Source organism: Oncorhynchus mykiss, chromosome 10 (genome assembly GCF_057628025.1).
Source record: "Oncorhynchus mykiss isolate SJ-2025 chromosome 10, ASM5762802v1, whole genome shotgun sequence".
Lineage (NCBI taxonomy): Eukaryota > Metazoa > Chordata > Actinopteri > Salmoniformes > Salmonidae > Oncorhynchus > Oncorhynchus mykiss.
Window position 1 is genome coordinate 36971767 of NC_143031.1, and position 17862 is coordinate 36989628.

General features: G+C 44.7%; 3 protein-coding genes and 1 long non-coding RNA gene across 8 annotated transcripts; 2 read left to right on the forward strand and 2 right to left on the reverse strand.

Moving 5' to 3' along the window:
- LOC110533785 (E3 ubiquitin-protein ligase TRIM16) lies at window positions 1–4839 on the forward strand. The gene is made up of 7 exons (XM_021618298.3): window positions 1–681; window positions 817–912; window positions 2788–3021; window positions 3223–3379; window positions 3480–3536; window positions 3647–3700; window positions 3787–4839. Exons 1-7 carry the CDS (start codon window positions 121–123, stop codon window positions 4335–4337), a joined length of 1710 nt encoding a protein of 569 aa, XP_021473973.1. The 5' UTR covers window positions 1–120; the 3' UTR covers window positions 4338–4839.
- On the reverse strand, window positions 4505–11222 carry LOC110533786 (uncharacterized). Of its 5 annotated transcripts, none has more exons than XM_090186525.1 (3): window positions 11058–11222; window positions 9867–10546; window positions 4505–9588 (listed from the first exon to the last, which is right to left on the reverse strand). In XM_090186525.1, exons 2-3 carry the CDS (start codon window positions 10529–10531, stop codon window positions 8805–8807), a joined length of 1449 nt encoding a protein of 482 aa, XP_090042651.1. In that variant the 5' UTR covers window positions 10532–10546; window positions 11058–11222; the 3' UTR covers window positions 4505–8804. The 5 variants fall into 5 exon arrangements, with proteins under 5 accessions (XP_090042651.1, XP_090042652.1, XP_021473976.1 ...); XM_090186526.1 differs by having other exon boundaries at window positions 4505–9687; window positions 9867–10381; window positions 11058–11176; XM_021618301.3 differs by having other exon boundaries at window positions 4505–9687; window positions 11058–11172.
- Window positions 10889–13748, forward strand: LOC110533788 (uncharacterized). Its single transcript, XR_002475041.3, has 3 exons — window positions 10889–11035; window positions 11414–11956; window positions 12064–13748. It is a non-coding gene; the product is annotated as an uncharacterized LOC110533788 (long non-coding RNA).
- Window positions 13749–13901: 153 nt separating this feature from the next.
- On the reverse strand, window positions 13902–17620 carry nfkbib (nuclear factor of kappa light polypeptide gene enhancer in B-cells inhibitor, beta). The gene is made up of 6 exons (XM_021618304.3): window positions 16672–17620; window positions 16465–16582; window positions 16024–16225; window positions 15795–15883; window positions 15390–15620; window positions 13902–15201 (listed from the first exon to the last, which is right to left on the reverse strand). The coding sequence occupies exons 1-6, from the start codon at window positions 17163–17165 to the stop codon at window positions 15160–15162; spliced, it is 1176 nt and encodes a 391-aa protein (XP_021473979.2). The 5' UTR covers window positions 17166–17620; the 3' UTR covers window positions 13902–15159.
- Between the last annotated feature and the right edge of the window lie 242 nt (window positions 17621–17862).

Genomic DNA, 17862 nt, shown 5'->3' on the forward strand with positions numbered 1-17862 from the left:
ACTGGGCTCTGGCTTTACTCTCTTTAAACACAGGTCAGTGGAGAATCATTCTGTGATCAGTCAGTTCTTTTCTCCTAACAGGTTATTTCCCTGTCTCAGACAGTCTGACCCAGCAGGACCATGGCTGAGTCTAACTTCCCCCTGCCTCCAGATGGCTACACATGTCTTCTGTGTGCAGACATGCTGCGAGACCCCGTCACCATCTCCTGTGGAGACACCTACTGTCTGGAGTGCATCAAGATCTACTGGGACCAGTACGACCACCTGGGGGTGTACAGCTGCCCACAGTGCCGGGCCACTTTCAGCCCTCGCCCCGTGCTGAGACGCAATGTGCCCAACGTGACCCATGAGCTCGAGCTGCAGCCCTTCCCCTACCTCCAGAGGGATTCACTGTGTGACTTCTGTGTAGGCCGCCGCAGCAAGGCTGTCAAGTCCTGCCTGATGTGCCTGGCCTACTACTGCGAGACACACGTCAAGCCTCACTACGAGTCGGCCACCTTCAAGAGGCACAAGCTGGTGGATGAGACGGGTCACCTGGACAGGAAAATCTGTCCGCAGCACCAGAAGGGCCTGGAGCTCTTCTGTCGCTCGGACCAGATGTGTATCTGTGTGCTGTGTACAGTCCGGGAGCACCGCAGCCACAACATCATCTCTGCTGAGGAGGAGCGCGCTGAGAAACAGGCAAGACTGCTCTTACACACATACCTACCCTCACCGCTCTACCAGTACATGACAACTGCAATGCTATGGCTGAAACTCATTTGAAACTTCTAAAGACAAAAGGGTCTTGTGGTTCCTCTTCCTCTTCTTCAACAGAAAAACCTGGCAGTGACCCAGTCTGAGGTCCAGCACATCATTCAGGAGCAGATGAAGGAACTGCAGGAGTTGAGACACAATGTTAACGTTCTCAAGGTTAGGTCCATTTCCTAGGTCAATATGGTACTTTTTATGAGACTACATCCCTTCATTAATGGTATATTTGGTTGATCATAAACTTTTGTCTTAGAGGCACAAAATCATTACTATGATATAGTATATGAATTAAAACAATGTGAGTTAGCAATGTTTTGTTTTTAATTTTATATATAGTGCCTTGCGAAAGTATTCGGCCCCCTTGAACTTTGCGACCTTTTGCCACATTTCAGGCTTCAAACATAAAGATATAAAACTGTATTTTTTTGTGAAGAATCAACAACAAGTGGGACACAATCATGAAGTGGAACGACATTTATTGGATATTTCAAACTTTTTTAACAAATCAAAAACTGAAAAATTGGGCGTGCAAAATTATTCAGCCCCCTTAAGTTAATACTTTGTAGCGCCACCTTTTGCTGCGATTACAGCTGTAAGTCACTTGGGGTATGTCTCTATCAGTTTTGCACATCGAGAGGCTGAAATTTTTTCCCATTCCTCCTTGCAAAACAGCTCAAGCTCAGTGAGGTTGGATGGAGAGCATTTGTGAACAGCAGTTTTCAGTTCTTTCCACAGATTCTCGATTGGATTCAGGTCTGGACTTTGACTTGGCCATTCTAACACCTGGATATGTTTATTTTTGAACCATTCCATTGTAGATTTTGCTTTATGTTTTGGATCATTGTCTTGTTGGAAGACAAATCTCCGTCCCAGGTCTTTTGCAGACTCCATCAGGTTTTCTTCCAGAATGGTCCTGTATTTGGCTCCATCCATCTTCCCATCAATTTTAACCATCTTCCCTGTCCCTGCTGAAGAAAAGCAGGCCCAAACCATGATGCTGCCACCACCATGTTTGACAGTGGGGATGGTGTGTTCAGCTGTGTTGCTTTTACGCCAAACATAACGTTTTGTATTGTTGACAAAAAGTTCAATTTTGGTTTCATCTGACCAGAGCACCTTCTTCCACATGTTTGGTGTGTCTCCCAGGTGGCTTGTGACAAACTTTAAACAACACTTTTTATGGATATCTTTAAGAAATGGCTTTCTTCTTGACACTTTTCCATAAAGGCCAGATTTGTGCAATATACGACTGATTGTTGTCCTATGGACAGAGTCTCCCACCTCAGCTGTAGATCTCTGCAGTTCATCCAGAGTGATCATGGGCCTCTTGGCTGCATCTCTGATCAGTCTTCTCCTTGTATGAGCTGAAAGTTTAGAGGGACGGCCAGGTCTTGGTAAATTTGCAGTGGTCTGATACTCCTTCCATTTCAATATTATCGCTTGCACAGTGCTCCTTGGGATGTTTAAAGCTTGGGAAATCTTTTTGTATCCAAATCCGGCTTTAAACTTCTTCACAACAGTATCTCGGACCTGCCTGGTGTGTTCCTTGTTCTTCATGATGCTCTCTGCGCTTTTAACGGACCTCTGAGACTATCACAGTGCAGGTGCATTTATACGGAGATTTGATTGCACACAGGTGGATTGTATTTATCATCATTAGTCATTTAGGCCAACATTGGATCATTCAGAGATCCTCACTGAACTTCTGGAGAGAGTTTGCTGCACTGAAAGTAAAGGGGCTGAATAATTTTGCACGCCCAATTTTTCAGTTTTTGATTTGTTAAAAAAGTTTGAAATATCCAATAAATGTCGTTCCACTTCATGATTGTGTCCCACTTGTTGTTGATTCTTCACAAAAAAATACAGTTTTATATCTTTATGTTTGAAGCCTGAAATGTGGCAAAAGGTCGCAAAGTTCAAGGGGGCCGAATACTTTCGCAAGGCACTGTATATATATATATATATATATACATACATATAAAACAACACAATGATATTTGTGTAATATACAGTATCTCCCTCCCCTAACGTCAGAGTAATGCCCAGCGGGTGATATCGGACAGTGATAAGATCTTCAGTGAGATGTTGCAGGCAGTGGAGCGATGGCACGCTGAGGTGAGCCAGCTGACTAAGGCCAACATGCAGGTGGCCATGTCACAGGCTGAGGGATACGTGGAGCGGCTGGAGCAGGAGATCCTGGAGCTGCAGCGCAAAGATGTTGAGCTGCGCCAGATCCTGGACACAGAGGATAACATCCACTTCCTACAGGTAGTGGACTAGAGGGAGGGGGGACACACGGCTGTCGGAACAAGGATCAGTACAATATTTAACAAAATATTATGACTCTAGCATTGGCATTACAATGAAAAGCAAGTCTATTCAATTCAAATATGTTATTCTCCTTGTGTCTATTTAATAAAAAATGACTCACTGAAACAGTATTTCATTTCTTACTTCTGCACTACGTAGAATTTCCCCACGCTGTGTGTTCCTCCTGAGCCCATGGTGCCCAAAGTACTAATCAACCCCCAGTTCTCCTTCGGAGAGATCACGAAGACTGCCACCGACATGAAGGAGCATCTAGATGACATCTGTAAGAAGGAGCTGAGCAAAATCTCCAAGCTAGGTTAGTATATTAATGCGACTTAGACGCCTATAACACAGCCTTTGTACAGCAAGAATATAGCATTACATTGTGATAACCAACTGTAATTTTACATTTACAGTAAGTGATACCCCTGTTTACATACTTTCACCAAGAGGTGGAGACAAACAATTCAAAGGTATATATTTATGAAGTTTACACTGGTTTATTATCTGTGAAAAATTATAATTTGTTCAATCTGACTATCTCTGATGATATAATCCATCATTTGTTCTGGCACTAATACAGCACCCTCCAGGGCAGATTTTCAGGAACCCAAAACTAGGGCAGACTTCCTGAGATGTGAGTGGTCTGTTCTTGTCTGTTCTTCATACCAACTCAATCATATCATTTTCTGATAACGCCAATAAATATTACTTTTCCATCAGATTCCTGTCCGCTCACCTTTGACCCCAACACAGCCTACAAAGAACTGGTTCTGTTTGAAGGGAACCACAAAGTGATGCGGAAGAAAACAGTCCAGTTTTACCCGGACCACCCCGAGCGATTCGATGGCTTCTCCCAGGTTCTATGCAGGGAGTCACTAGGTGGGTTCAGGTACTACTGGGAAGCAGAGTGGAGCGGGGAGTTCTCAATCGGAGTGGCCTATAAGAGCATCAGCCGCAAGAGTAAGAACTCTCACAGTCTGCTGGGCTACAACGACAAGTCCTGGAGTCTGCTCTGCTCTGACTCGGGCTACTCCGCATGGCACAACAAGATGGACAAAGACCTGCCAGAGGCCCCGCGGGCCACACGGGTTGGAGTGTACTTGGACTACACTGCCAACACGGTGGCCTTCTACTCTGTGTCAGAGGCCATGGAGCTGATCCACAAATTCAAGGCCCAGTTCTCTGAGCCCCTGTATGCAGGCTTTGGAGTGGGTTCTTCCGTGTCCCTCTGCCAACTAAAGGAGAACCTCCAACCTTACCGAGCACAGTGATAACAGACTGAAGGGCATCTACTCAGTGAAAATACGACTATGTAAACTACACATTGCTAATGTTGCACACATTACGAAACATTTAAATTTAACACATTTCAATAAAATATAAAACTGTATGAGTGAAGAGTTAAGGATATTGCAAATGATAAAAACAGAAACTATAATCAAATCATTCCTTTGACTTTATTACTGTGACATGTAATCTTAGTCAAAGATCATTCCTAAATTGGAAATATATCAATGGTTCTCTTTACAAACTGTGCAAGTAAATAAATATGAACATCCTCCAGCTACAGTATCTGATACAAATGTGTATACAGTGTATTCGGAAAGTATTCAGACTCCTCCCCTTTTTTCCACATCTTGTTACAATATAGCCTTATTCTAAAATGGATTTTTAAAAATCTCTTCATTCTACACACAATACCCTATAATGACAAAGTGAAAACAGGTTGACATTTTTGCAAATTTAATACAAATAAAAAAAGAAAGAAATTGAGCTCAGGTGCATCCTGTTTCCATTGATCATTTTTTAGATGTTTCTACAACTTGATTGGAGTCCACCTGTGTTAAATTCAATTGATTGGACATGGTTTGGAAAGGCACACACCTGTCTATTTAAGGTCCCACAGTTGACAGTGCATGTCAGAGCAAAAACCAAGCCATGTGGTCGAAGGAAATGTCTGTAGAGCTCCGAGACTGGATTGTGTTGAAGGTAAATGTCTGGGCAAGAGTACCAAAAAATTACTGCAGCATTGAAGGTCCCCAAGAACCCAGTGGCCTCCATCATTTTTAAATGAAAGAAGTTTGGAATCAACAAGACTCTTCCTAGAGTTAGCTGACTGGCTGGCCAAACTGAGCAATCGGGGGAGAAAGGTCAGGGAGGTGACCAAGAACCTGATGGTCACTGACAGAGCTCCAGAGTTCCTCTGTGGATATGGGAGAACCTTCTTGAAGGACAACCATCTCTGCAGCATTCCAACAATCAGGCCCTTATGGTAGAGTCGGCCAGACGGAAGCCACCCCTTCGTAAAAAGCATACAACAGCCCGCTTGGAGTTTGCCAAAAGGCACCTAAAGTATTCTCAGACCATGAGAAACAAGATTCTCTTGTCTGATGAAACCAAGATTGAAGTCTTTGGCCTGAATGCCAAGTGTCACGTATGGAGGAAACCTGGCACCATCCCGAAGGTGAAGCGTGGTGGCAGCATCATCATGCTGCGGGGATGCTTTTCAGCGGCAGGGACTGGGAGACTAGTCAAGATTGAGGGAAAGATGAACGGAGCAAAGTACAGAGAGATCCTTGATGAAAACCTGCTCCAGAGCGCTCAGGACCTTAGACTGGGGCGAGTGTTCACCTTCCAACAGGACAACGACCCTAAGCACACAGCCAAGACAACGCAGGAGTGGCTTCAGGAACAAGTCTCTGAAAGAGCTTGAGAGGATCTGCAGAGAAGAATGGGAGAAACTCCCCAAATAAAGGTGTGCCAAGCTTATAGCGTCATGCCAAAGAAGACTCAAGGCTACAATCGCTGCCAAAGGCGCTTCAGCAAAGTAAAGGGTCTGAATACTTACAGTAACCAGTCAAAAGTTTGAACACTGACTAATTCAAGGGTTTTTCTTTATTTGTACTATTTTCTACATTGTAGAATAATAGTGAAGACATCAAAACTATGAAATAACACATGGAATCATGTAGTAACCAAAAGAGTTAAACAAATCAAAATATACTTTATATTTGAGATTCTTCAAAGTAGCCACCCTTTGCCTTGACAGCTTTGCACACTCTTGACATTCTCTCAACCAGCTTCATGAGGTAGTCACCTGGAATGCATTTCAGTTAACAGGTGTGCCTGGTTTAAAGTTAACCCGTCTAGGACTGGGGTTCCTCGCCAACAGCCAATGAAATTGCAGGGCGGCAAATACAAATCAACAAAAATCCCATAAATCAAATTTCTCAAACATACAAGTATTAGGCACCATTTAAAAAAAAAAAAAATTACCCCCTTTTCTCCCCAATTTTGTGGTATCCAATTGTTAGTAGTTACCATCTTGTCTCATTGCTACAACTCCCATATGGGCTGGAGAGAGACGAAGGTTGAAAAGCCATGCGTCCTCCGAAACACAACCCAACCAGGCCGCACTGCTTCTTAACACAGCGCGCATCCAACCCGGAAGCCAGCCGCACTAATGTGTCGGAGGAAACACGGTACACCTGGCGACCTGGTTAGCGTGCACTGCGCTAAAACTTGTCAAACTAAGTATAGAATCAATCTTTAGGATGTTTTTATCATAAATGTTCAATAATGTTCCAACCGGAGAATTCCATTGTCTGTAGAAAAGCAATAGAACGAGAGCTACCTCTCATGTGAAATGCGTGTGACTGAGAACGAGGCTGCTGGCAGACCCCTTAGTCAAACAGCTCTCATCCGGCCTCCCTTCACTGTAGAAGCCTGAAACAACGTTCTAAAGACTGTTGACATCTAGTGGAAAATAACCCATATCCCATTGTGTATTCGATAGGGGCTGAGATCAAAAACTACAAACAGATTTCCCACTTCCTGTTTGGATTTTTTCTCAGGTTTTTGCCTGCCATATTAGTTATGTTATACTCACAGACATCATTCAAACAGTTTTAGAAACTTCAGTGTTTTCTATCCAATACTAATAATAATATGCATATATTAGCATCTGGGACTGAGTAGGAGGCAGTTTACTCTGGGCACGCTATTCATCCAAAAGTGAAAATGCTGCCCCCTATCCCAAAGAAGTTATTTTGTGGAATTTCTTTCAATCTTATTGTGTTTGAGCCAATCAGTTGTGTTACAGGGTAGGGGTGGTATACAGAATACAGTCCTATTTGGTAAAAGACCAAGTCCATATTATGGCAAGAACAGCTCAAATAAGCAAAGAGAAACAACAGTCCACCATTACTTTAAGACATGAAGGTCAGTCAATACGGAAAATTTCAAGAACTTTGAAAGTGTCTTCAAGTGTAGTCAAAAAAAAACATCAAGCGCTATGATGAAACGATCTCATGAGGACCGCCACAGGAAAGGAAGACCCAGAGTTCCCTCTGCTGCAGAGGATAAGTTCATTAGAGTTACCAACCTCAGAAATTGCAACCCAAATAACTGCTTTGAGTTCAAGTAACAGACATCTCAACATCAACTTTTCAGAGGAAACTGCATGAAAATCAGGCCTTCATGGTCGAATTGCTGCAAAGAAACTACTACTAAAGGACACCAATAATAAGAAGAGACTTGCTTGGGCCGAGAAACACGACAATGGACATTAGGCGGGTGGAAATCTGTCCTTTGGTCTGACGAGTCCAAATGTTACATTTTTTTACCCCAACCGCTGTCTTTGTGAGATGCAGAGTAGGTGAACCAATGATCTCCGCATGTGTGGTTCCCACTGTGAAGAACAGAGGAGGTGTGATGGTGCTTTGTTGGTGACACTGTGATTTATTTTGAAATGAAGGCACACTTAACCAGCATGGCTACCAAAGTATTCCGCAGCGTTACGCCATCCCATCTAGTTTGCTCTTAGTTGGACTATCATTTGTTTTCAACAGGACAATGACCCAACACACCTCCAGGCTGTGTAAGGGCTATTTGACCAAGGAGGAGAGTGAAGGAATGCTGCATCAGATGATCTGGCCTCCACAATCACCCAACCTCAACCCAATTCAGATGGTTTGGGATGAGTTGGACTGCAGAATAAAGGAAAAGCAGCCAACAAGTGCTCAGCATATGTGGGAACTCCTTCAAGACTGTTGGAAAAGCATTCCAGGTTGAGAGAATACCAAGTGTGTGCAAAGCTGTCATCAAGGCAAAGGGTGGCTACTTATCTAAAATATATTTTGATTTACTTAACACTTTTAGTTACTACATGATTCCATGTGTTATTTCATAGATTTTATGTCTTCTATTATGCTACTATGTAGAAAATAGTCAAATAAAGAAAAACCCTTGAATGAAGGTGTCCAAGCTTTTGACTGGTACTGTACATACATCATGCATAAAACATATTGATTCTAAAAATAAATACAGTACACTGTCACACAATGTTTTCTGATCTCTGTTCTGAAAATAAGTACTACCATGATCACAAACAAATAATTAAAGATTAACTATCACAATATCAAAATGCATGAAATACCTATATCTTGGATCAAGGGCATCTACAAAAAAATTATAAATAAAGAACAAGTAATTTGAGCTTGTTTACATGGAAACATGGGAGCGATGTTCCACCAACCAGTTCACCTGTGAAACCCAAAGCAGTGTCCTCTGTTTATGGAACACGCCAACAGAAAACACTGGTAGTTCTCACAAATACATCTGCCTACGTAGGACATTTACAGAGAAAGCCACCTGACCAGTCCTACTTCAAGTCATTGTTGTGTGTCAATTCTCATGAGGCCTCCTCCCAGCCAGGTGAAGTGCTGATAGTTAGAGTATCAGCGTGAGTGAGAGAGGTGACGTGCCCCTGGCCCTGGCTTGCTGTGGGAAACCTGGTGCCTCTTCATGGTGTCTTTGAGTTTGAAGGTCTGTCCACAGTCAGTACATTGAAAGGGTCTCTCCCAGGAGTGGATGCGTGTGTGTTTGTTGAGGGTGCGGCGGTGGCAGAAGGCCTTCCCACACACCCCACAGACGAAGGGCCTCGCTCCCGTGTGAATGTTCCTGTGCTCCTCCAGGTTCCTCTGCTGGGCGAAGCAGCAGCCACAGTCTGGGCACTGATGGGAGGGCGAGGGTGATGGCTGGCGAGTGTGGAAGGAGGGTGAAGGAACACCCGAGAGGGTCCCCCAGGTCAACTGTCCATCTTCAGAGATTAGCCTTGTGTACCTGGCAGTAAGCTCAGTCTCGTCACTAGAAGCATTACTCCGCAGTCCGTCTATCACTGGGCTGTCCTGGACATGTGGATGATAGGCATCAGGAGCTAGGGGTGGGGGTGACTGTGGGGAGGGGATCTGACTGGACACTGTGGGTGTTGGATGCGTGTACATGGTGGAGGAGAGAGGGTTGTTTCTGGGAAGGAAGATGTAAGGTGTGTCCACAGACATGCTTTCATGTTCTGTTGTTCTCACAGACATTTGGATGGGCTCTGGAGGAGCACTCTCCTGATGCCAGTCAGGATCTTCCACTTCCTGCTTACACACAAAGATGGACCCTTCCTCTGGGACCCTCTTATGCTCGTCCTGCTCCTCCTGATAGCTGGTCATCCCCACGTCAGGAATCTCCAGGCTGAAATGGACAGACTCCAGTTTAACTGTCTCCAGCTGGTTGAGAAATGACTTGGTCAAAGCATCTGGCTGATCACTGGTGCTCTGCATCTTGACACTCCTTTAAATTAAAAAAATGAAATACAATCAAGGGCACTTACATTTCAAGAGATAAAGGTTAATCATAGTGAATCGTTGTTGTGATATGAATGTGACTAAACATTTAAAAATGTAAAACACTGAGGATGATAGAATAACTGAAGATACGATAAGATCAATAGCAGCCACACATTGACCTACCCTTGTTCATGTGCCTCTGTTGAGCTCTGTGCTGTGTCAGTCTGTGTAGGGGCAGGCGAGGAGACGGTGAAGACCCCAGACCCAAGCCGCTGCTCAGCCATGCTGATTGCTTCCTCCATATCCCTGGGCTGCTGCTTCTGCACCCAGGCACCAGCCTCCTTTGGCAATAGGGACAGAAACTGCTCCATGGCAACACACTGTTCTACTTGTGCAGCAGTCCTTAGGTCAGGCCTAAGCCAGTGCTTAGCAGCTGAGTCAAGCCTCTGCCCCAGCTCTCTGGCTCCCTTCTGGGTGTCGTACCTCAGGGACAGGAAGTCCTGCCTGCTCTTGTCCTCCACAGTCCACATCTGTCCCTGTACCCTGGTCTGGGAGGCATTAGTCAACCCCTGGGGTCTGATCGGTTGACTCTTCTTCTGTGTCTCCTCTTGCAGCAGCCCAGCCAGCCTAGCAACCCAGTCCTCTGGGTCTTTATCTCTCCCTGTTGTCATCCCAGGCCTTCTCTGTTCCTCTTCATCCTGCGGTGAAGACCGGTCAAGGGTTTTGGTTAAACCATCCTTGACCAGCTGGCTGAGGACCTTTTCCTGGATCTCCCCCTGTCTGGTCAGTGCTTTCAGCTGTTGTTTATGCACATCCAGCAGGGACACCAGGAACTCAACTACATTCATATTGATTGCAGGTGCCTATGGTGAGAGCAGTCAAATAAATGGACTACTGGATCACAAAGGCATATATTACCCCAAAATCATTGCTAGCTAATTATTAGAGTCAAATTTCCAGTAGCTTCACGGCAACATAACTAGTTAGCAAGGTGGACAACGTTAAGTGGGAGATTTAAACGTATTTTATTTTTTTTTAAACGACAGCAAAATGATATTATCTGAAAATATATTACACAGAATAGAACATAACTCAAAGTAATAGAATTTACCTGTGATTGTTAACTACTCGCCGTGGACGTTTCAGTAGCTAGCTAGCTAGCTACAAATAATATTTTGACAACAATAGACGTGAGGAATGTTTACAATGTTACACCACACAGGCGTCGTCACAATCAAATGGTACCCCGGAAACAATATAAAACTGTTTACGTAACGTTATCTAGCTAACTGTAGACTAACTTGCACGAAATACAATACGAGTAAAATACCAAAAGAAGCCTTAGCTTTACGGTCAGTAACGTTATTTTTCTACCTGTGGTTTTGGTCAGCTTGATAGTCGGTGAAAGTTGTCTATAGCCTGTCTGGTCAGCTAGCGTTAACTTAGCTAGCCTACTGAACTGCGCTAACGTTAGCTGGTTAGCTAGGCCGGTTAGCTAGGCCAGTTAGCTAACGTTATCCCTCATCCAGAGATACATTTAAATGAGTTAGCTAGCCAGATGTACAGCCTTTTAAACTTTCACAACCTCTTAGATCACGTGTTAGAAACATAGCCAATCAAGGCTTAGGTGGCTATCAACATTGTATTTTCACAGAATGTATTATAAAGTTACATCCAAGTTATCGTCATTGCCCAGTGGCACAATCATTACCAAATGTTTATAATCATAGAGACTCCAAGAGTGGAACCATGGAAGTGGTGCGGTTATTTACAGACCTACTAGCAGTGCACAGACAGCAGCTACAAGCCCTGACTGTACAGGGAGAGATCCAGACTCTATGGTACAGTTACTGGAGAAGGAGGTGCTCAGGAGAATGGAGCCCAATGTGAAGCTGGAGGAAGTGGAGGATCAAGCCTGAGCCCAGTCAGGGCAGAACAGAGACTACAGCAGCAGGGCTTCAGCTCTATAAGGTACGACCCAGAGAGACCGCCCAGGGAGCTGGGGAAAGGGCTGGAGAGTGCTGCCCATTACTGTCTCCGAGGAGGACAGCTGTGGATGTGGTGAGGTGTGTGGCCCTGCAGAGTTCTGTATCCCTTCTCCCCAAAGACGTTGGAGACTGAGTGCTGAAACAGTTCCCCCAGGAGATGGAGGAAACTATCTGCATGGCTAAGGAGTACCTGAACAACACACCTGGGGAGTAGAGTAGTGAGATGGACAACCACTCTGATGGAGAGGGGTACTCTGTAGACCAACAGAGAGAAGAAACAGCAGGGTATGGACAGATCATGTTTTGAGTATTTCTTACTCATATGTTGCCTACAAATATTGTGGGTTTATTGGAATGCATTTGTTGATATGTCTATTTCAATTTATTTTCAGACATGCAGAACCTAAAGTTAACTGTGAGAAGATTAAAGTCACAGGACTGTGCCCAGGGTTGTTTCTGAAGAGGATAGATGTGTCGAGTCTGCCTGTACTTTAGTTTCAATATAGATGCCAGACATCTGATGACATTTACAGTGAGGATAGGAGACTTGATGGGGAAGATGATTTTGCTGAACATGAGGACTGGGTTAAGGAGGAGATAAAATACAATAGCCAGTCTGAAGTAAAGGTTGAGATCGGGTCAGCCTCTGAGATGGGACAGTCTATTGACATGGCTAGAAATACTGAGAAGGTTGAGAGGGGTCAGCTAAGAAACATAGCAAATCAGATGCCTGTCTCTGGGAGGGCCAAGAGATGTGTATCTGCCCATCATCTCCTCGTCCAGCCCTAACACCGCTGAGAGAGACCCTCTCCTACCTGAAACGTAAAAACAAAAGATCCCTCCCATAGACCAAGCCACTGCTGTCCTGACTGTGGTAAGAACTACAAACAGGCTGACTTTGTCAGTAAACACAGTTGCAGTGCCTTCCCTAAATTCCACTGACTGTGACCAAACCTTTACTTCTCAGACATGCCTGACCCACCACCCCAGAATCAATAATACGGTTGTGGGCTGCCCTGAGTGTGGAAAGCAGTTCAGGGACAAGTGTAATCAGAAATCTTACGAGGACCCACACAGGTGAGACCACTTATACATGTATAGACTGCGGGGACGTCTGTTTTCAGCTGAAAGGGCAGCAACATCTACACAGAAAAAGGCCATTCCGCTGCAGTGTGTGTGGGAGGGCTTCCATCACAGCCACAACCTGACAAAACACAAGCTTCTTCACTCCCAGGCAAAGCCCTTCCTCTGTACCCGCTGTGGAAAGAGCTTTAACCTCAATGACAAGATGCTGAGGCATCTGAGGACGGTGCACAATGAAAGCATGCTCCCTTGGATGTGGGACAGCGGAAGGGCATCTTCCCCTAACCCTGCCTTGTTAATAATGCTTACATCTCAGATCCTTTCAACTGCTTTAGTCCCAAACCAGCTAACTAAATTACTCCATATGTTCAACAATAAACATTTAACATCAGCCTACTTTAGTGGACATCATTTATTATCCACATTAATCTAGCAACATTTAAGTTACTACACCAGTTTCCCCATGATGAACATTTAAAGAAGCACAAAGACTATTTTGGATCTACAGACTGAGTCCCTGGCAAGTGTGACCAATGGGTGTAGGTACTATGATTGTAACGGGCGGCAGGTAGCCTAGTGGTTAGAGCTTTGGGCCAGTAACCCAAAGGTTGCTGGATCAAATCCCTGAGCTATTCTGTTCCCCGGGTGCCATGGATGTCGATTAAGGCAGTCCCCGCACCCCTCAGATATTAAACAGCATGATCATTACATCATGATTATTCATGATCATCATTATTGATCATCATTATTATTATCATTGTCCCCCTTGTGCTGGGGACAATAAAAGGCCACTCTAAAATGTGCAGTTTTGTCCCACAACACAATGCCACATGTCTCAAGTTGAGGTAGCCTGCAATTGGCATGTTGACTGTAGGAATGTCCACCAGAGCTGTTGTAAGATAATTTTATGTTAATTTCTCTACCATAAGAGACTTATTTCAATTGACTTATTTCCTTATATGAACTGTAACTCAGTAAAATCTTTGAAATTGTTGCATTTGGCATTAATATTTTTATTCAGTATAATTATGGAGCCTCGGCTCCCGGATGCTGTAACTGTATCTGTATCGAAGCTGTGCATGGAAGTAAAGCTTGGCTACAACTTTGATACAGAATCCATACTGATGAGTGTTCAGGGAAAATAAACAATACTCTATACATTTTTATTACAATAATCATGTAGACATCATGCTCCTGCTGACGAGCAAATACAGAGGCATCCTAGCCTGTCAAATCACCAGTCAATCCTTTTTCAAAAGAATACAAAAATAAGTCAAAAATACAGAAAGCGAATATACACCAGATTAAACCCTTGTTCTGGCGGGTCTCCGTGTCTGCTTTTTGTAGCTCTGTCTTTAATTTGTGAACTATACATCAAATGAACTGAATGACATCACTCCAGGGTATTCCAGGGATAGTCGTCAGGCCCTGGTTAGAGCACTCATAGTCAGGAACTGATTCATTATTGAAATTGTCACATCACATTACCCTCTACCCATGTGATAGGTCAAAAAATCTCAACTCATATAGACTTGCAAAGGTTCCCAAATGCCGTTAAACGATCATTTATTTCAACTTGAGGCAAAGATGATTTAGCAATGTGTTGAGTTTGCCCCTCTCTTTTCTCCTCCCATCCCTTGTTAACTACTTACCTTGGCATGCATAAACCTCTCTCTACCTTATATACATTCACATCTTCCCCTAACCCTGCCTTGTTAATAATGGTAACATATCAGATCCTTCTAACTGCTTTAGTCCCAAACCCACATCTCTCATCTATAGCCTTAAAGATAGAATCCGCAGTAGGGGAAACTGCGCCACGGCTGTTTTTGTTTTGTTGACGAAGCAGAGCCGAGGAGCGTTGGGTCTCATGGTAAAAATAAATGCACTATATACACTGCTGTTCTATCTCGCGTCCAATCATGTTCGAGAGAAAAACACAGTTCATTGTTTGCAGTAACTTCTTTGTTGTCATATCGCAAACGGGTGTGGCAGTTTCAACATGAAGGACTCCAGCTTTAAAGTTGGAATCTGTAGTGGTGAAACTGGCAAATAGTTTGACAGAACACAGCTTTTGTTTGGATCATTCTCCCATGCGTAAGGTAGGCAACACTAGTCTTGGCAAGCTCCAGACAAACACTAAAACCATGTGACCCAACTAACATTAGCTTACCCCCTGCACAATGTAAAGGAACTAAATTGACACAGGAACTGATCAATTAAATCGAATGACTTAAGTCCGGACTGGGTTGAGAACTTTACCTACTCTGCAGCCTTGCTATATACAATTTACAGGCACACATACATACACGAACCACACACACACAAATGCACATGATGCACATCAATCGCTTAGCCCAACAGCAGCGCCATGACTCCATGTGGCTCAGGTTCCATGTTCATGGTTAGTGCACTCGTTGTCCATTGATAACAACGTCATCAAACTCCTACAGGAGGCAAACGCAGAGAACAGCAGAGTTAATATGACTCCAGTGTCATGGAGTCATATAAACCCAATAGTAACACTTACAGCCATGATGGACACTGTGACTTCTGAAATGTCAATAGATCTATGACAGACAAATAAAGAAGTTCATATCTGCAGTGCCAACTAACTCCCCCAGACCACCCTCACCTCTTCACTCTCCCTCTCCTCTTCGTCCTGGGCCTGTGCGTCAGAGGCCCCTCCAGCCTTGAGCAGGGCCTGTACCTCCTTGTTGGGCCTGTGCAGGGAGCAGTAGAGGGCTGTGTGGCCTGCATAGGAGGGCTGGTCTACATTGGCTCCCCTCTGCAGCAGCAACTGCACCACCCTGGGGCTCTGGGACTCCACGGCCCAATGGAGAGGGGAACGGCCTGAGCCTGGGTCCTGGGTGTGCAGAAAGGGAGAGAGAGGCAGTGAGTGGATCATCATAACCTTTAAGTGTAATTATCTTGCTCAGCAGGTGAGGGGACCTTTAATGACTTTATTGAATGAAGTGCTGAGGCATGTTGGAACCCAGCAGGCATGGAGGACCCACCCTGTCTATATCAGTCTACTCACCCTCTGGTTAACATCAGCTCCTGCCTCAATCAGCATGCTGATTATGTCCTCCTTGCCCCTCTGTACTGCCAAATGCAGTGCACTCACCCCTAAAGGAGGGACAGAGAGAGGGAAGGTGACATTACAAATAGAGAAACCTAAAAGGTAAAACAGGGATGATAAAGTTACGGTATGTAAAGTTTCTAACGGTACAACGACAGGCTACACGTCGTCTGGGCGATCTGTGTACCCGAGTAGTTGGTGACGTATAGATAGTCGGTGTTCTGGCAGTTGGAGGTGATCTCTCGTACACAGTCCTGCCTCAGCTCCCTGACAGCCAAGTGCAGTGGTGTGTTCCCTCCTCTCTCCTGGAGCTCAGCACTCGCACCGCCCCACAGCAGCCCCCGCACACACTGGGACTGGTCCACTATGACAGCCAGGTGGAGGGCAGTCTGACAGAGGAAGTAAGGAGGAGGAAGAAAAGAAGTGGACATTGAAAATAGAGGAAAACACAATAGAGACAAAAAGTCCCCAAAGTAGGAGATTTGAGAGGGCCAAATGAAGAGTGAGGAGACCAATAAAATGAAAGTGGACATGTTAATTACATGTTAATAAACCCCCCCATTGGGAAACCTCCCTATGCTGGTGTGGCTGATCTCAGCTCAGAAGAGCAGTGTGTCCCTGTGCTTACCTGTCCCAAGTGGTTCTGGATGTCCAGGTAAGGCACCCAGCTCCTGTCCAGAGCGATCACCCCCAGTAAGTATTGTACGAAGGCCCAGTGTTCGTGGATAAGAGCCAAGTGAAGAGCCCTATGAACAAAGGAGATGTTTGAGATAACAATGACAAATAGCCAACAAACTGCTGTTCATCATGTGAATAGTAACGAGAGCCTACTCACGTGTCTCCATCCTCAGACACAAAGTTCAGTGTGTTGAGCATCTCGTCTCTCCTTTGTCTTTCCTCCTCCAGGCTCGGTGCTGCTTGCCTCCCACGGTCGTCGACTGTGTAACTGATAACTGGTTCATTCAGGTGCATGGTCCCCAGCCCCTGTGATATACTCCCCACCGTCTCATCTGTAATTGAGTCCCCTATAGCCGAGTCCAACCTCTCTCCACCACCCAGTGAACTAAAGTCCATAGGGTGCTTGTCAGTGTCATCCAGTGAGGGGTAGGAGGCCGTGTGAGGAGGGGACCTGGGCCCCCAGGTTTTGGATGTCTCATTGCTGAAGGAGTCATCCAGGCTCAGCGCTGTTCCACTCAGACATTCTAGCCCACTGTCGCACCAATCATCCGGTGCAGAAGTACCCAGAGTTTCGTGTTTGTCAAGCCCGAAGCCAAGCATAGGCCGTGCATGCTGCTTTCCAAAATCGCACCTGGGCTGAATACCAGCCATCACGAATACTGTTGCTAGCTAGCTATTCGTTTTTTATAAGACTATTTTGCAACAGCTGGTTAAAATCGATTGATTCTAGTAACCAGTTTGCGAAAGCAATGTAGCAGGCTAGCTGTGCTTTCAAGCTGGTAACTGATGTCCAAGCAGTTAGTTAGCTAGCTAGCACGCTAAAGGTGCTAGAGGACCAAGTCTACGAAAACAGTACAGGGCGCTGCATCTAAGCTCTAACTGATATCATCAAAGTTCATCTTTGATGGTTTTTCACGGAGTAAAATAAATATTAACGTTACCGTGCTAAATTGTTTACAGGTCAAGTCGTCTCGCGAAAGGAGATGTCCTGGGGAATTCCCAAGCCTCTCCAGCCAAGTCTGTTAGAAGGAGTAGGTCCTGTGCGCATGCGTGAAATTGCATATCGGATAGGTCCTTTATTACGGTACCACGGACAGAACAATGAGAAAAACATATTTGACTGTACTGCTGTTATAGTGAGATCAAATCAACGTTTATTGGTCGCGTTCACAGTTTAGCAGATGTTACAGCGGGTGCGGCGACATGCTTATGTTCCTAGCTCCTAACAATACAGTAAAATGTCAAACAAGTACACAAATAATAATAAACATTTAAAAAACACAACGCACACTAAGAATTATATGAACAGCAGTAGATATATTAGTGAGCTATGTCACTTTGCTTCTGG